This window comes from Chinchilla lanigera, unplaced genomic scaffold (assembly GCF_000276665.1).
Source record: "Chinchilla lanigera isolate Chin_1 unplaced genomic scaffold, ChiLan1.0 scaffold00003, whole genome shotgun sequence".
NCBI classification, from domain to species: Eukaryota; Metazoa; Chordata; class Mammalia; order Rodentia; family Chinchillidae; genus Chinchilla; species Chinchilla lanigera.
This window is the reverse complement of record NW_004955404.1, coordinates 17802102-17829121: the sequence shown is the minus strand read 5'-3', so window position 1 is coordinate 17829121 and position 27020 is coordinate 17802102. Positions and strand designations below refer to the sequence as shown.

The 27020-nt window shown below is 36.2% G+C and overlaps 1 protein-coding gene across 3 annotated transcripts in view; it reads left to right on the top strand.

Moving 5' to 3' along the window:
• Gpc5 (glypican 5) overlaps window positions 1-27020 on the top strand; it is a 1267099-nt gene that overhangs the window by 262343 nt on the left and 977736 nt on the right. For all 3 annotated transcript variants that reach the window (XM_005374117.1, XM_005374118.1, XM_013516298.1), the window contains exons 4-5: window positions 241-374; window positions 20466-20591. In XM_005374117.1, the coding sequence (XP_005374174.1) occupies window positions 241-374; window positions 20466-20591 (260 nt within the window). The remainder of the gene's footprint in view (window positions 1-240; window positions 375-20465; window positions 20592-27020) is intronic.

Below are 27020 nucleotides of genomic sequence, written 5' to 3'. Positions count from 1 at the left end.
CTTTACAAATTTTCCACATGAATACTGTGTTCATGAGTATGCCATTAATTTTTTATGGTTCCCATTTAATATAGATAATTTGTTCCTTTCTTTGTGAAAAACTGGGAATTATTGCATGTATTAAAGTCTATTGAGATAAAAGCAAGAATATGTCATTGTTTTCGACTGCATAAAATGTTGCATTCTCAGAAAATCCAAAGCATAGTTTCTAACTATCTTTTAATGTTTTCTATTTAAAAGGTGAATAAGATTTGTGGCCATCCAGTAAGAACACCCACACAAAGCCCTCCTTGTTCTTTTGATCCAAATAAAGAGAAGCACGGAATGAAGATCTCTGTAAGGAACGGCGAAGAGACGCTTGCCAACAGAAGAAAGTAAGACATTTGTTTTACAACCAGAAAGAGAAAAGAAAGTAAGCCATTAATTTTACAACAGAATAGAATGTATTCATTGAGTACACCCTGATACACAATGGAAGGAATACAATCAACATTTCTTAACTTTAAAATCCAGTAGCTCCACCTGCTGCTTCATTAATCTGGAGGATAGATTCAGCTGTAAGACCCATAAAAATTCCAATTATAATAGAAGTTATCCTATATTATATTATGGCAGATTCAGGCACATGAGATCATTGTGTATTTAAAAGGATTAATACGACTGAAGACTGAATTTTCTGGTATTTGTAATCTAAATTCTACAAATGACGAGTGGTGACTGTATTGGACAGTGTAAGACAAAATACATTTACATGATGTGATAAGTATAGCTGAATATTTAGGATCTCTTAAATATAATTGGATAACTAGAAGTTTCCATACTCTTTACCTGCAATGAAGAAAATGACTGTTGATGCAAAATTATAAGCATTGATTAGGGCTTGCTCCTATAAATTACTTTTCTGCTACTATGCCCGTCATTATTTCACAGTTAGATTAAAGCCTTCATTGTGTTCCTTTTCTTAATAGTTGGTGCTTAAATTCAAAAACTCTTGCAACTCGAGGAAATGTGACACTTATATTTAATAAACCCATGTATGCCCCAGAAATACTAGGTTCTGAGTGTTTTTTGAACTGAACTGAAATTCAGAATTTTATATATTTGCTTATCTGTTCAAATAATCATTTAAAATGACTTATAGAGAATTTATACCTGAAATATTTTATGTACTGTAATCTCTATTGGCTAAAATTGGTTTCTTTCCTTTTTGGAGAGAGCACATCGCAGGTCTTATTCTCTTCTCAGATGGTCTGTAAGCATTGGATCTGGAATGGGTCCAGTGCTAACAGCAGAAAAGAACTGATGCTTTGCAAGCAATACAGCTGTTCTTTTTTTCTTTTTCTTCTAAACACCTATAATGAATGATCACCGGTCATTTCCTGCATTTGAAAAATCTGTGGATTTTGCCTAGGGTGGTTCTTAACAACAATAACTACAACAACAACAACAACAATAATAATTACAACAACCACAACTACAACAACCCTAGCTGAGGGAGATGTTCGGTTCTTAAAGAGCATCTATATTTCAGGACCAAAACAACCTCTTTGAAAAATAAAACAAAACTCAACACAGCATTGTTTATCCAGAAATAAAATAAGCAGCTACAGTTGAAATGTTACAAAATGGCTCCAAGCAATGAGAGGCTTATAGGAGTGGAAAGTTTTAGAAGTAAAACTGGCCACTGAATAGAACCCCTCGGTACAGATCTTGCAGGTTCACTCTTCTGTGTCCCGCGGCAGTCAGCAGTCATCATCAGTTATCCGGTTAGCATAAACACATCACAGGTCTACACTTGTATCATCCAAAGTACTGTATACAACAAGGAAGACTACATTTGAGCCCATTTAAATATTTCTTTTTAAAGTACTTTCTGAAGTATGCTACTTTTTATCACTATTAAGGAGTGCTTAATTGTCATTGCAGCATATTTTTGCTTCTTGTCTATATACTGTACAGATCTATCCATATGCTAGCTCTGAATTTTAGTTATCCCTCATCAACTGATTGTTCCCTAAGAGGTCATAAATTTCCACTGAAGTAGGCGGGATGATACAGCTGGAATACATACGGGGTCTGGGTTGCATTTTTATGCATCTTACTGGTGTTTGTCTACTCTCTTGAGCCAAATTTTCAGCAGATCACTTCCACTTGATAATCTACTGTTTCTCTATGAATATAATATAACAGCCTGGCATATCAGACAACATTTAGTTCATCACAGGCTTCTCAAGTTACATACCTAGTTCTGTGATTATCCCAAATGTGTAGTTGCTATGCAGGCTTGGCTGTAGCCAGCTTAACTAACCAACCAACTGGCAACCAAACCAAATGAGCAATTTCATGCATTGTTTCGTAGATGTACTTGGGTCATCTAGCTCAATGTTAGAGCCACTTGCCAATGAGCAAGCAGCAGAAACCTTTCTGCCTCTCATAAAACTTTTGGGGGCTACTCTATAGATAGGCTATCGCAACACACTCAGGTATGTAATTCTTTTCTTGAATATGCAATGGGATACAGAAAGCACTCTACTTCTTCCTGAGTGTTGGCTCACCTTAGGTGTAGAGGATATCTCAAGAAAACCCAGAGCACATTTAGAAGCCCTGATGAGTTGTTAAGCCCCTGAAATGTCAATATTTTTCAATACCAGAGGCATGTCCATGTGTACTAAGTCATCCAGAATGATGTGATCAATATGTTATTGTCAACATAGTGTCCTGCAAGACGTCTAGACAGTCCAGGCGCCTGTCTGTCATGGGCTGGGAGAACTGCCCTGAGGTCTAACAGTGAAGGGACACTGCTCTCCTTGACAGCTGAAAGTTAAATATTTTGATTTTCCTTAGTAATTGGTAATAACTAAATGACCCACTCAAATCATTAACTAAACAACCACCTTGTGTAGTTTACAAAAAGTGAAGCTAAAAATGTTAATATTTCCCAAGTTAATTCCTATAAATTAGTATTCTATGAATGACAGTTTTAGATATATTCATTTTTTTCTTGCTTTGGGCAAATCTCACGGTACTACGGCTATTGAAAACTAATTTCTATAATTTAAACTAAATTAAACTATTAAAAGAAAGTTGTGGAACAATAATTTAGCAGTTTCTGTAGTTTAATATAGTTTCTGTGGTAGCTGAAAAATAGGCATAATAAAATGCACTGGTGACTTTACTAATGCAAATAAAAACAAATTTATTTTATGTTTGCTAAAAATTTTAAGTAAGCTATAGTATTTTTGAATTATATGTAGTGTATATTTAGCATATTATGCAATTTTGCTGTTTAAAATTATATGAATGATGGCACTCTAACGTAAAAATTTGTTTTTACATTTTTGTGAGGGAGGAAGAGTTTAACTTACATTGTCTTCCAGTATTAAAATAAGTCCTTGCAGGTTATATTAATATAATTGAAGGGGTGAGAAAAATGGCTTCCCTCTTCTCTTTAGTCCTGTGGCTGGGATATAGATTAACATAAAGAAGATTAACAAGAAAAGAATCACTTTAGTTATGTAAGTAGTCCTGCAGCCCCACAAAATCTGAGAGTCAAAGAAGGGCCAGATAACTGAGTCTATGCAGATAGATCCTGAGTACTAAAAATAATAACGGCTTGCGGCACCTACAGGTGGTGAAGATAAGTTATGAGAAAGTGAAAGGAGAAAATGTATGGTGAATGAAGATTGCTTATTTACTAAGGAAAATTTCCTTTAAGTGTACAAATTTCTTTTACAGAAGGGGAGCTTTTCAAAGCTGTATGTGTATCTGTAATTTCTCAAAATATCCAGCATGAAGTAATCAACAGCAAAAGAGTTATAGTTTGGGGTGGTATATTCTTGTCTCTACAGTCATATTTTGGTGTGGTTTGTCCTACATCCTAACATAACCATTGTTGACTTATTATTTCACCTGCTTTTGTTTTGTTTTGACAGCCAACAGTATTATGATGATTAATTAGTCTGGGGATGTTTAGTTTATTTTTTAAAAGTCATATATAATATTTGAAGTTGGTCCTAGGCAGTCATCTTGCTTTTTGTTTTCTTTTACTCCCTATCTTTTCTTCTTTATCCCTTCATTCTTGTCTTGCTTTGAATTAAACAGATATTTGTGGGTTTTATTCTTTTATATCTATTTAGGTTTGTCTTTATTTTTTAATTTGTTCTGCAACTTTCACTTCATTGAATAATATAAGCAATTTAGAACAGACTCACTCCATTATTCTCTTCCCATTTTATGCTATTATATCAGCACATATCTTACTTCTACTAATGTTTTCTCAGCCCTGAAGACATTGTTATTGTCCTTATTTTTAGATAGTCAATATTTACTTTTATTTAGTCACATACTATATTTTCTCTGGTACTTGCTTCCCTCATTTTCACACGTCTATCTAGAATAAATATCTTTTTTACCTTAGTATTATATATCTTTCACTGATTTTTTTTTTTTCTGGTGGTGCTAGGGATCCAGCGAGGGCTTTGCATATGCTAGACAAGCACTCTACTAGTGAGCTACACTCTAGCCCTCATTCATTATTCTTAGCAATAAAGTCTTTCAGCCTTTGTTAGCCTGTATTTCACTCGATCCTGAATTCTAGGTTTTTGTCAACGTACTATTTTTAAAACTATAAATATCCAAGCCATAATGAAGTTCCTAACATGACGTTCTGTGTAAGTATCATAATATAGAAAGTTTCATGGAATGAATTTAATGAGTGATAACTAAGTTGGAAGTTTCAGCCATTGTGTGCTATCCACTTCGCCTTTACCTGGCCACTTTTTCCTTCCTCCTGGCTGGTGTATCCTCACTGCTGATAACTCATGGCTCCTGTATTTTATGGGAAATTGCCTTCAATAAATAGGAACCATCTGTAGCCCTTATCTATTGCTACCTAACAAATCACTCTGAAGCTTAGTGCTTAAAGCAACAATCAGCATATATTATACAGTTTTCTGTGGGTTAGGAATTTGAGAGCTGATTAGCTGTGGGATTTTTGGCTGAGTCCCTAGGGAGTGTGCTGTCAAAAGGCTTCAGTCATCTGAAGACCTGGAATATTGTCTCGCAGATGGTTCAGTGATGTGGCTTTTGGCAGGAGGACTCTGTCTCTTATCACAATGACCTCTCCAAAGAGCGTCCTGAGTGTTCCTACATCAGAGTGACTGGCTTCCCTCAGAAGAATATTCTTATGATCTAGCCTCAGAAATCACACACTGTCATGACTACAGTTTCCCATAGGCTAGACAGCTCAGCTTTTTTCAGTGTAGAAGGGGATACACAAAAGCATAGAAAGGAAGATCCATAGTTGGGAGTCACGTTGGAGACCAGCCACCACCCATCTTGTCTACCTGGAGGAGAGGGTTAGAGTCTTTCAGACCTCAGCTGCTTTTCAGCCGCTCACGGGCAGTGACTGACTGACAGGCTGGTCTGAGAGTCCAGCCCCCTTGCTTCAAGGAGGTGGAACAAATGTATATAGAAGTGCGTGTTGAAACTCTTCAGTGCTCCCTGGGGTCTCTGACCAACCACATCCTTACCTCCCTCTTTCCTTTCAAGCCACTCCCATTTCCTCATTCCCTTTCTCTTAAGAGGGCTCTTTCAAAAAATTACTGTCTTTCTCCAAATTACTGTCTTTCTCCAAATTCCTATTCCATTAGGTACGTGCTTTTTCTTTGCTGTAACATTTGCAAAAGGACAAGTTCCGTATTAAAATATGTTCTTGAATAAGGGATGTGCTAAGGTCTTTTGTGCACTATGTAAATCATCTTTCCACTTGGGAAGAAGGGAGCTAAGCCATAGGGTTGGATTATTCTGGTTTTACTTTGAAGATGTAATTGCACTGGTTCAGGACTAACCTTATTTCGTCTGTTTGCACAGCATGCTAACAACCAGCTAGGTGAAGACTCTAGGTGAGTGCTACGTGCCAGTTGTAGAGGTCTTCAGTGTTGAACGAGGCAAGCAGAGAGCTACTGCTCCTTTAAACAGCTTTGCAGAGCATCCCTGTTTTTCCTTGTTGGGCAGAAGGCAAGCTACACAGCTGTACGGGACATTGTACTCATAGAGTTGTCTAAACTATCCCAGACAGAGCAATTTCCCTGTGGCAGTTCCTGTTCCCTGCTTGATTTCTTGAAGTTAGCTGGTCAGAATAAGCGATTAGCAAGCTTAAATCGGTGATAATTAGCTGTACATTATTATTTCAAAGTGGTGTGGCTGTGCCAATTAAGTGGGTAATTAGGAAAACCCCAAGACGATAAATTAAGACAGAGCTTCAACACCAGGGCCCCATCTGTTCTGCGGCAAGCATTCCAATTAGCTGAGCCTCTCCTGGAAGAAAGTGTGCTGGAAGGGGTCAGCCGCATGGATGGGTGTGCAGTATGTGGGAACAGAGACTGTTCCAGGTGCTTAGTAAAAATAAGATATCTTTTAATATCAGAAAGGAAACGTTTGAGAATTGTTCAATTTTTTAACTGTTTGAGACAAAACATAATTTGAATTGTTTTATGAGATTTCTTTTTCCCAATTTTATCTTTGTAATTTAATTGGAACATAATATCATCAGGCATTTGCATTTTATTCTAATATGTTTATTAAAATGTTATTTGAATGAGAATCTTATCACTTGCAAAAAAATTTTATTCACTGAGAATAGAAACTTAAGAGGACTTTGGAAATTGTTAGAGTTCAGGGTGACTGATGAGGTAAGGCATAATTCTGACTCAGGACTGAAACAAATTAATATCCTGTCTATCACGCACACCAGCACACACACAGAACCATAGTGAAGTGATTAAAATAATTAGTTTAATGAAAGCAAGAATTTATCCATAAATTATGTAAGAAAATTTCATCTTATTGAGGATTATTATCTAGGTGGAGTAGGTTCATCATAAATGGGATAAGTTAACTTGAAATACATGAATTTAGGGTTACAGTGTTATATCCTATTTATCATAATGATTTAATAATGAAACAGAAATGAGCTAATTTTAAAATTCTTGATGTAGTACATGGGGTATATGTGTTTTTCCCTATGGTAAATTAGTATTGAGATATACTGGGCTCAATAACATACTGAAAATTCAAATATTCCATGGGTGATAATATTCATAGGTCAGAAAAAAATGTCAGCTCTTTGAGAAAAATTTAATATCGCCTATTCTACTAAAGAAAACAATTTACAATCCATTTCCTAAAAGGAAGTTAATGCTTCTTTGAGGTGCCATTATTATTTATTACCTTTAGGTTTAATTTACTAAAGAAAGGTCATATTCCCATCAATGAGAAACTTTCTGTTTAATTTAAAACAGTGCTTAGTGAGTGGTGGTACTAAGTGCTTCCAGGGCACAGCAGGCCAAGACAGCTCCAGAGAGGGCAGCAGAGGTGAGACCAGAGCAGGCACTGAGGGAATGTGGGGTTCATAGCAGGCTGCAGTCAAGACCAACAGGAATAATGAGGATCAGGACCTGCGGGAGGTCAAAAGCCAGGCACACAGGAAGAGCAACTGCCGGAAGGCAGAGCAAACATATGGCAAAAGTTTAGTCAAGTGGTTCTTAACCTTTGGGGATTCGTGTATCCCACTGAGAATCTGATAAAGCATTTCCAGAAAAAGCAAGTTCATAAACAGATACACGCGAATTGTGTGGCATTGGAAAGCAATTTGCTCCTCCTGATACTAATATTAAATATAACACTTAAAATAAATTTGTTGTTATTTTCTAGGCATTCATGAGATAATTATGGCCATTTCATGGAATATCTTAAACTGAGTCCAGACAATGAAAAATTGAACACTGTCTTGAAAAGAGTTATAGCTTCAACTACTTGGTATGAACTACAAATTGAAGTGGTGGTTGGTCTTAGACACAGCTCTATGCACATATATTTGGTATCCAACAGATTCTTTTTTTTTGTTTTTTTGGTGACGATTACTGAAAATTATAGGAAACTCTTTGTAACCATCCCTGCCTGCAATTTACTCTGATAGATTTCATACTTACATAAAGATAGATTATTTCAGAGAACATAAGATTAACTGTACATACCTTAAGTTTCATTAGTGTAAAACTTTGGTCAGGTTAATTTGTGATGTCTGTAATACCAAGGCTGCCAAATTTAGGATAATGTGAGTAGAAATAAATCTTCCCAAATGTCTCACTACAAAAAAAAAATAAGATCTATTTTTTCCAAGCCATAGGAAGAATGACTTTTAAATTGGACAGTTTTCTTAGTGGTTTTCCAACAAATATTTTCTGTTTGCAAGTAGTACTTTTGCCAAATAGATGCAGGAAGAGTTTCTAGTCATGTTCATAATGCTGACTGTACGGTTATCTCGTCTGGATGGTGTGCACTCCTCCTCCACCAAGGAAACAGAGCTGTAAATGAAATTCTGCCCAAATAATATACCTGAGGGTTTATTTTCTCTCTCTTTTTTTTTCTCACAGAAGGGAGATTTTCTTTCTCTTTGAAAAATAAGTAAATAGCTGCAGAATTGAAAAGAAACTCAAATTTAGCTCCCTTGAGTTGTTTTTCAAGGTCACAGACCATGTAGGAATTGGCTGATTTAATGAGTCTATGAAATTATTTCAGAAGTTTTTGTAGCATCACTAGCGGTTAAATCAAAATGAAAAGTACGGCCTGTTCCACTTACTGACATAGCAAAATTAATCTGCATGTGGGAGCATCATAGTTTCTCCGTCCACAGCAAGAATATCAAGCACTGTCTTTCCGTTTGTTTTGCCTGGGAAAGAACATTTCCAACATCTTAAATCTTAAATGGCATTTGAAGTGCTTTAAAGATACATGCACTTGCGAGGGGAAAACGTGGAGCAGGCAGGACAAGGAGTTACTAATATCCAGTTGCATGTTAAGTGGATGAAAAAGCTGCCATTTCCACCCAGTTCTCCTCAGACTAGCAGAAGAAATGTGTTTTTAGAGTGGACTTTTCCACATGGTAGAGAAACGTTTTGCTTTTCATCTTCATTCAATCATTTTCAGGGTGCACATCTTCACCACTATCTTCAGAACTATGTGTGCCTTCTTTGAGTCAGAAGGACAATAAATGAGATTTGAAGGAACTTTTGAGATAACTTTGTTTATACCTCTACTCCTAGAGTTATACACTTTTAGGACCTACTTCTTGAAAATATGATTCACTGTATCTGACTTTTGAAGTCAACAGGACTGAGGTTCTTCCACTATGTTGGTGTTACCTTCCATCAGCAAAGATCTTGTAGACGGAACGTTGCAACTGAGAAGTCTTGCAGATGGAATCAACTCAGTGGATTTATAATTTTCATTTTGTTTGATTTGTCTACATTGTTTAATTTAAACTAATACTGGTAGAAACAAGCATACATGTGAATAATCATAATGGAAGACTATACTGCTTCAATTCCTGTCACTTGGAAAATATTTTAGTTGTCATAATTGAGTAAAAGTGATTGTACATTACACAATCCTAGTCTGTAAAAATCTATACCAACCATCAGAAATTGGGAATAAAATAATATTTAAGTCTCAGGTAATATTAAAAAGCAATATTTTCCAAACTGAGAAATACTAGAATAGGGATAAAATTAAAGACTAAAATAGTTTATGATGTCTGAGCTCTGTTAATTATAAATTTCCTGAGTCAAAACCCATCTTTATCCCTGCATTTGGTCTGAAAGATAACAGAGTACCGGAAAATACAAGCATGGTACTATGCAGATATATCCAACAATCTAATAAATTTGTAGAGAGGTAACTAGAAATATCCAATTATAATAGTAAAATAAACTATAAATAAGTCGAAAATGAAGTTCATTCATTGACAGATTAGTGAAATATTTTATTAGTGGTCTGCGAACCCTGGGAGGAAAATATCCAGTACATATATTTCTGTTCTCTAAGTTATGATGATTATTGTTAAAATATTAGTAACTTCAGTAAATATCTTACTGAAAAAGAAAGGAATGCTTAAGCGTTGATGCAAAATACTATCAAAATAGAGGCACAAAAACAATTCTTTGTGTGAATAATGTATTAAAATCAACAGATGTACACATATTCTATTTGACTTAACTTTCTTGTTGGTTTTGACCCAATCATGAAAACTAATATGGTGCTTCTGTAATCTGTTAGAATTGAACAATTTAATTAAAATTTTAATTAAAATGAACAAAAAGTGAAGCAGTAGAAAAATTACATCACATCTTTTTAAATGGGTCACCAGTTTCCTTATTACTATCTGATTTGTTTTAAATCTTAGCTACTTGGTGGAGTGTTTATTCACATAAAAGGTTTAAAGCCTTCATTTAAAATCTTTTTTAATGGAGCATAGAACTGGTGCTTTTTAAGGTATTTTTGATAACATGGGACAATGATGGTAGAGGTAGTTCTGAAATTCTCTCTCTGACAACAGGTTTAAATCACTTTAGAGGAGAATGCCTTCAAAACATGTGCTTTGTCCTGGGACATGAACAGTAATATATTGGGTTGGGAAGCCTACTAAAAAGTGAGGAATACAGGTATCTATCCTGATTGCATAGATGGCTACAGATTCGCAGCTCAGGCTGGTACAAAATTATAAAGAGTGCTCAACACGAAGCGCTTGTCTGAAAAGAATCCTCTTCAAAGGGTGCCTGAGGATGTATTTCCTGGCCTCCTCATCCTTCCCTCTGCTCTTTGTTCTCCCTGTTGCTCCTCAAACTACCTTTCATTCTTCACCCCTTTATCTGCACTGAGAGATCAGTCAATCCTCTGGGAGGGGACATCATGTCTCATGAAAAACAAGACTTCCTAAGAGGAGAGAAAAACCTGGGATCACTTAACCAGAGGGGCAAGTTCTGAGAAGAGCTGGGACCTGAGGTCACAGTTCCTCTAATGAGCGGTGGGTTGGGGGGGTTCACAAAGCAGAGTTCTTGAGTTCCTCTTTTGAAATAAATACACCTTTCCTTTTTTAATGAACTATAAATGTAACGTGGTTGAAGCACATTTATGTTTGTGATAAACGTGCCTGGTACCGTATTTTGCATTTCTTCTCAGTGATGTATTCACTCTCTCCTCCTGTCTCTCTGGGACCATGAAGCTAGACTCTAAGTCTCCCCATAGCCCGTCCAACTACATAAATTTAATTATTTTCAAGCATTTACAATGAGAGCTGTTATGGCTGTAGAATACAAATCTAAAAATATTTTGTCAAAGAGAATGACTTAGGTGAGAATAAAGTTAAATGATTAAATATAGATTCAGAACAGCAAGAAAAAATAGTTCTTATCTAGAAACGTGTAATTATATATTTCCTCTGCGGAGCGGGAGACTGACATTGTAAATGTCTGCTGTTTGACAGCGGTGGTCAGGCGTCCCTACAGGGTGAGCCTGCTCATTAGTGCTACATTAACCTTAACTTTGCCTCAGGCCATTAACCAGCTTACTGCACATTTGACCTTTGTTCTACAGATATTTTCAAACAGTGTGCTAGGCCCTGCTTTTAATTTGGGTTCTGTATTATGTGTAGACTGACTTTAGGGGTAGGAAAAAAAAAATCAATACATGTCATTAAATAAAGAAACGTAGCTTGAGACATTCCACAGAGAAAAGCTCTGTTTGAAAATAAGATTCCTCTCTAATGCTTTTCCAGATAATTAACTTTGGTCAAAATTAGAAATAGCCTTTCTGTATTGTGTGCAATGGAGAAAAAAAGGACAGGAAGTACAATATGTGACAATTTATAAATGTTTTAAATGAAACAAATTGCCACTGGATGAGGGAATCAGTTGGGGAGGTGTGCCCTTTGAGCATAGCTCTGTTTCCAGCAATGTCTAATTAAATAAAATGCAAAATCAAATGTAGCTAACAGCCGTATGCTCAAAAGCAGACAGCCCCCTAGGACATCAGCACTTTGAAAGTTTTGTGGTTGCCGTTCTTCAAACCACATGTGTAAGGGGTACATCAGCCTTATAAATTAAAACGTAAATGAGCTGAATGAAATACTTTGTTAGACTGTGCCAGTGTTTCTGTATCTAGTTTATGAAATTTTATACAGCTTTACAAAAAGAAGTAAGACCTATTATCCTGAAAGACTTTCAGGATGTACTGTGAAGTGAGAGATGCCTGCTTCATCCATGGATATAACTTAGCACCAATTTTGTAAACCCAAACTGTCTCTATATCTCGGTCTGTCTCTCTGCATCTCACTGTTGCCTCTGTCAGACGGCTTGCTAATGTGACGTAGAAAAAACAGCAAGGATAAACCAGACTCTTAGCACTGGTTGATTCAGAAGAGAGGGCTATCCCCATGAAAGGACAGGTACTGACTTGGTCTTCATGTACGTTTTAATTATTTTACCAAGTAGTAAAAGGTGTGTTACTTTTATAATTAAAAGTAAAGTCAGTTATTTAAAAAGTCAGTGATAATAGTAGAGCCAGTTGAAAGTGTTGCTCAACTTTACAGGAGTAACTGGGCATTTTTATTGTCAACAGACCCAGACAGAAAAACCTTGAGGTGGGCTGCATTTTCTTGTATAGTTTTTTAACCACGTGATAGATCAGGAGACCTTAATGGCGCTTGGCCTCAAGGACATAGGAAGCAATGAAGCGATAACTATGCTAGTCCATGTTTCTCCCTTGCCTTCAGAGAGCACAGGGCAAACAGGGCTGCAGGCTCCGAATGAGCAGTTGTGCTCTAGCTTTTCCTTCTCTGCTGTGCTGGCGCGGTGCACAAAACTGGTCATTAGCCAGGGAGCAGCATTTACCCTGCTCCCTATCTCCTGCAATGGACATCTTAGCCTGGTCTAAATGTGTACATCACTTCCGTCTGAACATACTGCATGCTAAGTGAGATTTTGGCGGGAGCAAATGCTGTGCCCATATTTTCCAGTGTAACAACTTATGCATAAGTGTGTTTTGTTAAAAATATGATGATTCCATAAAATTTTAAAAATAGGTCGAAACATTTTTCTATCTACACATTCTTTCAGCTTTGATTTATCAATCGCTCAGGATTATCCTGATATTCCTGCCGTGGAACTTTTCATTAATAAATTAACTGATGTGTTGAAATCTCCATTGACTCAATGCCTGACTAAATGATAATTAACTTTTAGTTAACTTTCACAAGGCTTTCCACATTACTAGGTTTCACTTTCCTTATTTATAAAATAAGAGAGTTGAACTAAATCACTGATTCTCAGTCTCAGCTGTAGGAAGATTTCAGATAACCACCCCCACCCCCGATCAATAAATCTGAGTGTCTGAGGGAGTCATCTAGCTGTACAACTTGAAATAAGTCCTTGGTGATGATGATATGCAGATAGGAGAGGGCGCTGTGGAATGGATGATATCTCCAGGTTCTTTCTAACTCTCTGTACAGCATATCTGTATGTATTCACTAGAGCAGCTATCGTAAACAGTGGGGTGTCTAAATATTAATGTGTCACTACATGTTAATTTCAATATGCTATACATAGGAACTATCGTAGCCTGAGTCTGGCATAGCTTACAGTTCTGCCTTTTAGATATCTTCTATTTTCTAATGCACTATGCCAAGAAGGTCCAATATTTCCTCATAATTTTGACGTGGACATTTAGTTTCAAGTTTTCCAAGATGTCATTGCTCTTTAACATGGTCTCACTGACTTCAGCCACCGGACGTACATGTATGACTGTCCTATTCAGTGGCTTGCACTATTGGTGGTACATACATGACACCACGCAATGGAACTGTCCTGTGCTGCTGGATGGGACAGTCAGTCGTGTACCACTGATGATTCGGAGCCATCTGGCAGCAAGACTTATAAATTATGGCCCTGTCGTGAATGTGTTAAGGACTTAAAATTCTCAGTATTTTAAGGAATATATGTCTTGCAGGGATTTCTAATTCTAGAAGCTGTTAAAAGCTAAAAATATATATGGAGTAATTTAATAAAAGTTGGAGTGCCTGGTGGGTATAAACTATGGTCCCAGCCCTGGGGTAAGAAAAAAACTCTTGATTTAGAGCAGATATGTATCAGAGCAGAGTCACAAACAGAGGAGTTACGATGTCAGATAGTGAGGCTGTGAAACAGACAAGAGCAGTGCTGGAGGCGAAGCAGGGATGAACCCACAGGTGCTGCACAAGTTAGTTAGGGAAGGAATTAGAGAGGCGGTGCTGTTTAAGGGAGGTCTTGATGGATGGGAAGAAAGAGTAAAGTAAGAGTAGAAAACAGTTTTGAATGGAGAAAATGAAATGTTATAAGCTTGGAAAGCTGTATAAAAATCTTGATAAATGGAGTGTGATCGAAATATATGGTGAGTGGTTTAATTTTAAACATTACAGTAAAAGACACATTGCCACTAATTCCCCCTCAAAATACATTCCCCCGCTTTGAGCACACAATCATAATTCCTGCTACTTGTGGAAGCAGTTCTGGAAGTCCTGCTCAGTGTCTTTACCAGGTGTAGTCGACAATACAGTGAATGTTGCCGTTGTTTACCACCCAAGTAAGAGCAAGCTCGTAAAAACATTGTGCTGTGTCTTTATCCGTTGTATTCACTAGATGTCACACTGTATGACTTTTGGCTCCTTCCCAAAGTCAAAATGACCATGTTTGCAATTGATTCAGGACGTCAAGGTAACCAGGACAGCACAACTAAAACGCAAAGGTTCTGGCAATACTTCTGACAGTGGCAAGAGCAGAGGGATAAGCATGTTCAAAGAAAGTGGAATATTTTGAGGGAGACTTAACGGCAATGTGTCTTTTGCTGTGGTGAATTTGAAAAATCTAAACACTTAATTGTATTTTTCAGTTACACACCTTATTTTATGTGATGTGTGGTGTGTGGTTTTTGACTGTACTGTGTGAGAGGAAGGTGGACTCTCAGAATGCAGCTAAAGGGTCAGGTGGAGAGGTTTTGTGCCATGGTGAGACATTTTATCTATCTCAGTGCTTCACAGAAGGGAAGGTGGCCTGTTTGATTTCCAAAGCTGCTTCTGTTTGTACTTTGAGAATTCATAAAAAGGAAAGTGAAAAGACAAAACAAGAGTTAAGGGGTCCATCTGGTAGCCTGTTGCAAGCCCAAATAAGAAATTACTGGGTACATTTTATCAACCTGACATACAGCCTTTGAAGAAATACTCAGACAAGGAAGACTTTCTTCTTTTAAACTGTTTCAATCTGTTACTCAGAATAATTATATTTGATTTCTATATCTTAGAGATGTGTTAAGGCTAAGATTAAAAGCTAACACATACAACACAGTTCTTACAGGATAATTAGTGGGAATGTCTGTCATTTGTCTACATTTATTATGCTCCTAATTTCAGTGGAAGTAGTCTCATGATTGTAGAAAAATAATTGTATGGATGTAACCACTGTTCCAGCAACTTAGATTTAGAATCCACAGAAGACTATAATGTTTTTAATTGAGACATTTCATGAGTTAAAAGGCTGAAGATTGAACTGGGAAAGAAGGTATGAATTCTTAGCAGATCAACATTAATTGGCTCTGTGGCAGTAGCTAAGTCTTTCTGACCTTTTTTGTTTGTTTGTTTGTTGGTTTTGTTTTTTTTTCAGGTACCAGGAATTGAACTCACGACCTTGCGCCTGCCAGGCTGGCCCAGTGCCACTGAGCTAAATCCCCAGCCCAAGTCTTTTTGACCTTACTATGGTACTAGCGCTTTACTGTATTTCTCACAATTCAATTATTTGTTATTTATCTGACGTTTAGCCCTGGGTCCTTCAGTGCAACCACAGGATATAATTTCCTTCTTCAAATTTCTATCTTCACAAGTCAAATTTGACATACTAGTTCCATGGAATTTTTTTGTTTGTTTGTTTCAATCCCAGAGGAACTGTAACCAGATCTGTTTTCAGTAATCCTTTTTGCTTTTCTGCAGAATTGTGATCCATCAATTATTGCTTTTTCCTATTATTTATTTTCCTATCACTGTGGCCATGAAGAGAGCATGCGCAAACTACCCCAACGTACCACTTGGCTGCGAACAATAAAATTGTGTTTCTGTTCACAGCCGGTGTCCGTGACAGAGCAGTGGGGATTACGCCTATGCTTTAAGACTCAGACTGACAGGGCCATTTCCATGTGAAGCCTTTCTAGTCACAGCAGTACTGAAAGCTTACCCTGGAAAATGTACATCACTTCTGAATAGAGCCCACAAGCCCAAAGCCAGTTGCATTTCCAAAGCTAACTTCACAGGGGTTATGTGTCCAGAAAGTAGAAAATTGTGAATAGTTAATGCCCTGGTTAATGGCCTCCCCTGTATACACAAATATTTTCAAGTTTCTGCCGTGTTCAAATAAATATGTGCACAAACAAAACTTACACATTTCCTTGTGGGGATTCCTATATCTACCTTATCAACCTCTTTAAGGCTTGTTCTTCTGCAGACCTGAACTCCATTACTCTACGTTACTTTCAGTTTTAATTATTGCATTTGTATAGCCATTTCAAAATACCACCTACCAGGAGGCTTGAGCAACAGAAGTGAATTTTCTCACAGTTCTGGACAGAATTTCAAAATCAAGATGTCAGCACGTGTGGTTTTTCAGAGGCCTCTCCTTGCATGTAGCCATCTTCTTTCCCTGTTCGTACATGGCCATTGCTATATGCGCAGGCTTTCTTGTACCTCTTCTTCAAGAATAGCAGTTATCTTGGATTATGACTTACTTATATGACCTCCTTTACCTTGATTAGCTCTTTAAAGGTCCCATTGCCAAGCAAGGTCATGTTTAGGAGTTGAAATTTTAACATATGAATTTTAGAGGGACATACTTCATTCCATAACAATTTATCATCACATAGCAAGGATGTGTTTAGTAGTAGTTAATCAACCGCTTATGATGGGACTTTATATTGTAGAGAATCTCTCTAATTTCACATTACCTCAGTCTTTAGTTTTCATACTTCAGTAGCTTTGAAGTTTTTCTTTCTTCACTCCTTGTTCTTTTGAATGCCTTTGACTTATTTTTGACACATATTGTAGTCTGAGAGATTTCATCCATATACATAGCTTCAGTCATCACCTCTACAAATGATGAGTCCTGCATTATATATTCAGTCTACTTAAGTTCCTATATCTCAGATTTAAGAGCAAACTTTATAATATTCATGATTACTGCACCAGTAGCATCAGTAGCATCTGATAGAAAATCTTGGTTACTACCTTAGGATTATTAAATCTGAATCTGCATATTGGCAAGATTCCCAGATGATGTTTATCCATATTAAGTTTCAGCAGTAGCATTCTCCTTGATTTGTCTTCCAAAGAAATCTCAAACAGAACATATGGAGAATGGGACGATTAATTCCTTACTTTTTATTCACTTATTAATTTGATAACTGTATTGGCCCTACTATACGCTACCACCACTACTCTAGTGTCTGTAGCAGTGAATGTTAACAAAGCAAAACAAAAACATCCTGTCGCTTAAACTTTTTATTGTAGAATGAGGAGCCAGATAAGAAACAACTAGGTAAAATCAGTACATAACTACTACATGGTAGGCAAGAAAGTGATGTGTGTCATAGAAAGATGGAAGAATCAACGGGACAAAGACAAAAGTAAGTGTAGTGTGGGAAATCAAGAAGGGATATTTCCCTTACTTTTTAAAAAATCTTAATAAGTGACATAGTCATCTTCTCAGTCACCACAAGGAACAATTCAATACATAGTAAATTATCTTTTTTTTTTCTGGCACCGGGAATCTAACTCATGACCTTGCACTTGCCAGACAGCATAGTAAATTACCTTAAAGCTCTTATTTTCCTTGTATAGTCTGGATTTCTAATTGTTAAAAAGTATGTCGCTATTGATGATGTTTCCTGGCAGTTTTTTTTTTTTTTTTAAATCTAGCTTAGCAGTTTTTCTTTTCTAAATTTTAGTTGTCACCTCCGGGGAACCTCAGTTTTTATGTTTCCACATTGCTGCCCTAAAGACAGTATCACTTGCTTGCTGGAAAACTTTGAAAGGCTCCAACTGCCTTCTCAATAAAGCTGAAGTTTTACAGTCATCAATAAGGCTGAGTAGAACTTTGCTTCTGCCTCCTTTTAACCTTGATTCATTCCCACAGGAACTCCTCTAAACTACATAGCTTCCTTCAACTTTTTCCCATTCTGTGTTTTGTTTCGTGTAGAATACTAAAGTGTTCATTTATTTGCAAATATTTCCTGGCTCCTTTGCGATCTTCAAATGTTGGCACATTAAATGTTGTGTAATTATTGTAGGTTTTCATCAGCATGTGTGTTCTTAGCAAGCAGGGGGTGTCCTATGTACTCCTACATCTCGTGCCAACACAGAGCTAGATGCTCAACAGCATTTAGTACTGTGTGACGTAGAAAGAGCAGCTGATTATCATAGAACAAGAGGAAGTCTTCTGTGTTATAACCCTTTCAAACATGGGCAAAAGTACGAAGGTCTGCTTTGGGAACAGAAAATATCTAACTTTACCCGACAGTATGGTTTCAATTACTGCTAAAACTGAGGTCAGAAGGTGCTTTATGTTTTTCCAAGAAACTTGGATTTCATGCCTTCGACAGTGGCCATTGGTGGATTTAAGTGAGTAAGTGACATACTTTGTGCAGTATCAGATTTGCATTTTAGAAGAGGGTTCTCACTGAGAATAGGAGATAGCTATTAAAGAAAGAGATTGAAGGTCTGTTGACCCTAATGCAGTAAATTCAGAGAAAGATGATACAGGTTTGGACTAAGGCCATGGGAGTATAGCACTGGGAAGAGGGACTGCGAAAGAAAATCTATAACGCTTTCCTCATGAGGATCTATTGGTTATGAAGGAAGAAATGAAATAAGGAGCAATCACAAAGATTGGAGTAGACTGATTGGATACATAAAAATATCTATTCTGTTTCATACCATTAATATGGAGTTGTCCACATTCTATCCTTTGTACAAATCCTCTTCATTTCTAGAAAATTTTTGACTTCAAAGAAAGGATAATTTACAGTGAATAAAATTTAAGAGAGGAAGTACACATTCATTTATTGAAACTAACTTTCTAGAAAAGTGCAAATTTCTTCTTTAATTATGCCTTAGTAGTTACAAAATAAAAACTGGTATTAGTTCATGTAGTTTGTAGGGTGGTAGCCTTCAAGGAAGGACTTATTTTATAGTAGAGAAAACTGCCTTAAAGTAGTACATGTCAAATATAATATTGTGATAACAAGAAAGTAGACTCTTTTTGTAACTGATACAAGTTAGAGGTGAGTCACATTTATGTTTCTTGAAGTCATTTAGTGCTCACTTGTCTGGTAAAGTTTTGCAAAACTCAAATAGTTGCCATGATACCTTTTAAACTTGTGATAGTATAATTTTTCATATTAAACTTTTGAAAATCATTATCCGTGCTATAGATCAACTCTGACAATTTCTGCAAATAGTTCTTTAAAACCAGTAAAAGAGTCATAAGATTATGCAGTTGATCAGTAGAGCTGTCAAAATCAGATTCAATTTTTAAAAGTTTGGAAACTACAGCTATAATTTCATGGCACCCTTCTTTGATCTCATTTTTAGAGAAATTATGCACTTTTTACTTCAGTACAGAGTATGATTTCATAATTGCTACATTTCTACTACTCTTCCCATTAATTTCTCAAATTTGTTTTCCTTCCAACGTTTCCAACTCCTGTTTTTCTCTTCTACTCTAGAGGGAATCTCCTGTGTATCAGGCTGGGCTTGTCGTTTCTTTCTCTTGAACCTTTATTGATGTAAAAAAAAAAAAATTTAGAACCAATGTGTTTATGGCCTAATATTTTGAAATGCTAAAACATAAGTTATTTGTACTTCAAAACCTTGATTTTAGAGCTCAAAAGCCTTGGCCCTCTACATAAAAAGTACCAAAATCCACATTTTTATTGAATTTTGTCTCCCATAATTAATAGGAAGGAGAACAGTGTGGGAAGAGGAATGCTTGACTTGATATTATAAACAATCTTCCCCTCAATTACTTTTATTTTCATCCTCAGAAATATCTATATATCTGGGTTTGGAGTCATGGTTACTAAAAAGAATAATACTCTATGTTTTTAGATACCAAAGAGAGAGCAGATAGGAAAATAACCCAAGTCTACTAAACAGTCATCGTGTAATTAACATGTTGTAAACCTCTGACATTTTCTCTGTGGAAAAGACAGTAATTAGTATGAGATTTAAACGCCAGCGACCAGTGAGGGTGTTAGCCAGGCTAAATGAAGTGATGCGGGGTGGGTCGGCGCGGGTTTGTACTGTTCGCAACCTCTTGCCCTTGGAATTACATAAGATTCATACCCAGGGAAAACTTTTAGTCAAGGTAATACCTTTGAACATTAGTATTTTTCAAATGATAATGTATTTTTATTGTTAGAAAAGTTTACTAAAATATACGAAAAAAGTATAGAAAGCAAAATGTTTCATTTTAAGCATTAGGCACCGCATATACCACTCCTGTGGAGCTTTATTATGGATTTCGGGTTTTAATTGGTTCCTTTGTTCTTCCATGCAGAGATTTTATCAACAGCCTCAGACCATACAGGTCGTTCTATGGCGGCCTGGCCGATCAGCTTTGCGTTACGGAACTGGCTGCTGCCTCCGGGCTGCCCTGCTGGAACGGCGAGGACCTGGTACAAAGGTATTCCATCGTCCTAATCTGTGAAAGCCCAGTCACGACTTTTCATCCTTTCTTTCTTTCACTGACTCTTGAATTGATGACTTCCCCTGCCTTCCCGTTCCCTCCCTCCCCGCTCTCTTTCCCTTTCTCTCTTTCTTCCTTCTTAAAACTGATTGTATTCTCAAGTAATCTCTTGAGCTTGAAAAAGTCATAAATTCACCCTCTGTAGTCAATAAAAGTGACTGGCTGTTCGTTCCTTGACGTGCCATTACTGGTGATTATTATAGGAGGTAGGATAATGAGGCTTTCGGTTTGGATTTGAATTTTTAAAGCATGAAATACACTTTTTATTACTTAAATTTTTGAGTTTGAACTCGTTGCAAAATAAACTTTGAATCTGAATCTGTTAAACGCTACCCATATTATGAACAGTTTGTTAAAAGGTAAAAGAGGGCATTATGTTTTCTTACTTACAAACACTACTCCACATAAAGACAGATGGTGTAGTTATCAAAAATGATGAGTTCCTTTAAAATGTTAGAAAATTTAATTTACTCTGATAAATATGTACTGTAATACTTTTCACATAAATTTTTGGATAAAAAGCTGTTTCAATATTTTGTATGATCACATTCATGATAACTAAATTATAAAAATTATTTTATAGTTATTATAAAAGAACATCGCAAAGATTATTGTTAAAGCTCACAGTAAAAGATTATTGAAGACAAGGACTGTAATTAAATTCAAAGAAAATATTTGGCCAAATGGCTAGTACTTTTTTTTTCATTGCATTCCTTGGACTATGGAATATAAGAATTTTATGAATATTTCTCTTGCTTTAACTGAAAACACTCATAGATTATGGGGCGATTAGATGTCTTAAGGTAGTTGTGTCAGTTTCCAAAGATCTAGTAATTGTTATCTTGACTTAAAATTTTTCTTTGAGCTTTGTTTAAACAAATTGAATTTTTGGGTATCAGTGATTTTTTTCTACAAGGATTACTGAGAATCTCATGGTGATTAATGAAAAATTTAGCATACAACGTAAGCATATTTAATACATTACCTTATGTTATATCTTCTAAATCTATAGTTGTAAGAGTCTTGGTTTTTATTTGTCCCATTCTTTGCTTGACTAGCTAGTTGGTATGACTGTGTAGTAGGAAATACTACTGGAGAAGTAATTTGGGAATATTTTTAGAGGAATAACACTTTAAACTCAATGTATTTTCTTCTGCACAGTACATAAGTATTTTAAGAACTCATCCATGCCTTATGAATAAAGAAAGCACATCTTTAGCATGGAGACTGTCTCCATTTTTAAGAGGCAAACTGAACAATTCTTAGTATTCTCCTCTGCTTCCGTGTCATGGGTACAACCAGGCCTCCTGTAGATGAGTCGCTTCTAAGGGCACGGAGATTCTAGCCTTCTGTGAAGTTCCACTATGCCTGTGTCTGTTTTTATATAACTTCTGGTCTCATAACATTATTGGACATTTTTGCCTTCCTTCAGTATATTTACCTCTTTCATTCCTATCTCGTGGCTGCCCAACCTGTTCCTGATCTCTGGTTTACAAGGCCGGCAGATAAGCTCATACACTGTAGCTCCCTACCACCACTAGGCCTCTTCCAAAATGAAAATGGCTTAGCCCTGATTATTTTGTAGCAGGGAGCTAAGTGTGTCATAATCACTCTTTCATCTCATTGTTCCAGTCCTTCTTTGTTAATAGCATGAAGCCAACTGGGCTGTATCTCTTTTCTGTTTGATCTTTAAAATGTCTCATATGTACATTGACTTTTTAAAACTTTAATTTAAATTTTAATTCCATTATGACTCATTCAATTCTTGATGTGAACTTAGAATGTGATCTTTTTTCCATTGTAAATCAATGTCATAATCTAAGTATTTATGAAGTTTGATTGATGATACTGTATTCAGTATGCAATATTATATCACAATAAAAATCATATTTGTATCTGCTCTTGTAGAAAGAATTCAAAGAATTGTTAAAAATAGCTAGAACCAGAATAGTGCATTCTTAACCTATATATCTGAATAAATAAAATAAGTACTAAAGTTCTTTCCATATAGAATATTTCTGGAAAGTTACAAAGAAATTATTAATATGCCTAACTTTAGGGAAAAGTGCTGGAAGGAGGGCTTTACATAATTTGTGCATGCTTACTGAAAATATACCTATTTTTAAAGAAAGTGGGTACTACAATTCTAGAATTATGTGGACCTGTATGCAAGTCATTACTGTTTTCTTTTTAAATAATTCTCTTTGTAAAAACTAGCTTTATAAAAACTGCTATAATGACTAGCTTTATAGAAAGTATTACCAGTTGCATTAATTTCTAATCAAACTTTTTAGTTATTTTGGGATATTTGTTGTTAAACCATCAGTGGATATTCCTCAATACTGAACAGCTGACTTCATCTAAAATCATTTCTATATAAAGTTAAGTCCAGGAAATATTTTTTTCATATTAAGTCATTAGATCATGAGTTTCTCTGATGGAAGAAATTAGGTATCACAGCGATGAGTGATGAGAAGCTGCAAGTGATCACCATGTAAGCTACTTGTGTTAGCGACTTGCACTTAGTTAAGGTGAATAATGCCATTTAATTCTGAGAAAATGGGTACCAAGTGTATGAATATCATTTTTAGAGCTAAAGACCACATTCCTTTTTATGGTGGGTTATCATGCTCATCAGGTTCGTCCTGGTGAAATTTTGCCAAACCCATGAAATAGACTAAATTGGTTGCCAAGATTGCATTTATATTCATAATAAGAATGCAGTGATTATTTTGGCAAGATTTCTTTTCCTGCAGACATTTTTAGGAAGTGATTGATAAGGTTATTTATGTGCACAGATGTGCTGCCTCAAAGAGTAGGAAATTCATAGAGACTGTTTCAATATCATTAAAATCCTATAAAATTGAGTGACATTACTTATATACTCATTAAAAGATGTAGAATTCCTTTATACTTACAGATAAAAATGTCTCAGACACCTCTAGTGTGCAAGAAGAGTTTAATTTCTGAAACAAAATCTTATTCAGTGCTTTAATTCAATGATTTAAAAGACTGTGTTCATTTGTACCATGTGCTGTACTTTTACACTGAGGTCAACAGTTCAGTCATTTTTGATTTAAGCGGAAAATGAGTTACTGAAATCCATGTAGTCTGTACAAGGGCCCTCTTATCTACCCCTCCTGTCTCTTCATCATGAAACAAGATTGTTCTCTGAAAGGCATGTCAGTCCCTACTCTGTTCTTCCTTCTCTGTGATTGCAAATTGATTGTTTGATGATTTGTGCTCACCTTTCTGGGCATTAAAGTTCAGGTGACAGCTCCTTAATTACACAGGCTTCCTTTCCCCTTTGATTAATAGACAGATAATCCAGTAACTCTTCCTCAATATTTAAGAATTTATGTCCTTCGCAACAACTTAAACTAGCCAGTAGCTTTTAAGTACTCTGGTAAAATTATTAAGCTACACATATTTCTACTTCATCTTAAATTAGTCAACGTCTCTAAGTGCTTCTTTCAGAAGCCAGTTGTTTTCTTAAGGTGACCTTTCTTTCTGCCACTGATTGACATTGAATTTTAAAAAGTCAGGTAAAATTAGAAAACTTTAGAATTATCTGAAATTTTGTACTTACTATTACCAGTCAGGATTTCATTCTACCCAGGCAATGACATTTTTCCTAGATATGGTTTCTTTTAGCCTCATGCTTCCCCCTGTTTACTCATGCTATCCGGATGGCTATTTCATTTTCAATCTTTCTTGTTTTCTTCCCAGTACAGCATTCAGTTATATTTTTCATTTTTTAAAAAGCAGGTAGCCTAGTTTTCCGATGTTAGGAACTTTTAAAAACCGTCAGGTCTCACGGTTATTCCTGTTCCTATGCAGAGGCAGTATGTCCTTCACGACAAACACCAGTCCTCCTCTTCCATTCTCCCTATCTGCTCAGGCCTCTGTGCTCTTGAACCATGCTTTCCCAGTAATCCTCCCTGTGTGCACCTATCACATGTGGTTCGGAAGTAGAGACACTCAAAATGTGTGATTTCATCCTCACCCTGGTAACCTACTATAGAGCTTAAAACTCTCACTATTTACAGAATAACTTTAAATAAATTATGTTCTCCATGCAATTGTACATACAGTTGTGTCAAACTCCCACTTTCATCCTGAGTCCTAGCAGAATGAAGCCCTTCAAATAAGTTTTATTTTAACTTCTAAAACAACATGACATCTATAATTCTTTTATTCATGTGTTATATATCTATCTATATCTACCTATCTCTATCTATATCATCTATATCTATCTATATCTTCTTTCTTCTACTTTACTATAATTTATTTCAGAATAGAAGTCTTATATTATCTGAGAGGCTGAAAACGATTAGTGATATTCAACATATATGAACACTGTTCTAAATATAGCAGGACTCTGAGGAAATAGAATTTTATGAGTATGCGCAAGAACTAAGAGACTTGGGGCTTAGGGAAACAGCTTGATGAGAACACATTGGTGGGAAATGTGTGTGCAAAGTGAAGTTGAGTGCCTGGAAGAAAGACTAGAAGGGAGATGAGTCATGAAGTCTCTGCCTGTGAGTGTCTCTGGATGCTGGTATTTTTTCCTGACTTTAAGATCATGCTGGCCCATAGTGTGCGTTTCTGTTGATATTTTTATGAAATCAAAGTCTAAAGAACTCCACTAATATCCTATGTTTTAAAGTAGAATCATGTTAGTTAGGACTACCCCTATCTCCCCCACCTCCAACCAAACAAAAAGTGATTCATCAGGATTGGGGGTGGAATAAAATACCAAGCCTTGACCAAAGGACTGATTTTATAATTTTCAGTAAGGAAAGAACTGAACTACTTCCACTTTTATGCAACAAAACTGAAAAATTTTTAGATTTTAAGATTCATCACATTGCAAATTCTGCTTTCTAGGACCAACTGGATAAGTACAGCTGAAGCTTGTGTGAGGTTCAGAATGAACATAAAATAAACGATTCTTGGCTGTGTGTTCTCTCCCACCACAGTGAGGCTCTGTGTGCCTTGCTCTGGTAGGCTTCCTGATAGACAATTTGTATTTAAATGGTAGTGCCTGAAGCACTCATTCCCTTGGCTGGGTCTATAGCACGTGATGTAGGAGATGGTAGCAGGGTGATGCTTATTTTATCAACTTCCCTCCAAGTCTTAATATTCTTACCTGCTCTTTGATGCTAGAAAGATAGCCTTTCTTCTCAGGTCAATATACACATTTGTTGTTTGCTAAAAATGATTCCCTAATCTGGCAATAATTGCATGGTATCTCATTTTCCAAACTGAGATATATCTTTTTTATTTTTATTTGTTAAATTTTTATTTTTATTGGTATATTTTGCATCACTTAATAATTAAACTTCTTGTGGAAAGGAATTGTATGAACATAAAATCTTAATTCTTCTTTCATCCTCTCCCCCTGACTCTGTTCACATCTTGGTCCTCCTTCCTTTTGCAAAATCTCTCTCTATTTCCTATCATCTGTCTTTCATTTGGTGTTTAGATTTTAGATTTCTCATAAGAAATAAAGCCATGTGATATTCAAACCCATGTATCAAGTTATTTCACTTAATATTATGGTCTCAATTTGCCTCTGTTTTCCTACAAGTGACTAACACTTATCTTTCTTTATGGCAGAGTAGTCCTCCATTGTGTAGAAGTACCACTTTCTTTAACTATTCATCTGTTGATGGACATGTAGACCACTTCCAAGATTTAGCTGTTAGGAACTGTGCTGCTATAAACATGGGGTATGCCTATCTCACTTTAATATGTTGTCTTTACCTCTTTCAGGAGAATACTCAGAAGGGAACATCTGGATCAAATAGAATTTCTAGCTTTAGTTTTTTTGTGGAATCTCCATACTGATTTCCATAGTGGTTGTACTAATTTACATTCCCACTGGCAACATGACAGGGTTCCATTTCTCTCCACAGACTCACCAGCATTTGCTATTATTTGATTTCTTGATGACAGCCACTTTTTCTAGAGTAAGATGGAATCTCAGTGTTTTTTACTGGCTTGCTGGCCTGGTTATCATCAGACTTTTGCTAAGCATGAAATGTTCACATCTAGAAGCTGGACTCAGAAAGATTAAAAATAGAAACTGTGACATTATGTCCTCTGGAATGATGCTTTTACCTTGACACTAGAATGAGTTTATGGCCAGTTCTCAGAATGTTTTTCGGTCACTATACATTTCTGAAGGCTCTTTGGTTATTGGTTATTCTTATAAACAATCTAAATTCTGTAATTCTGTAATGAAACAAACTAAATAATCAAGTCTGAAATTCAACTGATGTCTTTGTGTCTCTACCCTGCTTGAGTGTATAGGAATATAGGGATGTGTGTGTATGTGTGTGTGTGTGTGTGTGTGTGTGT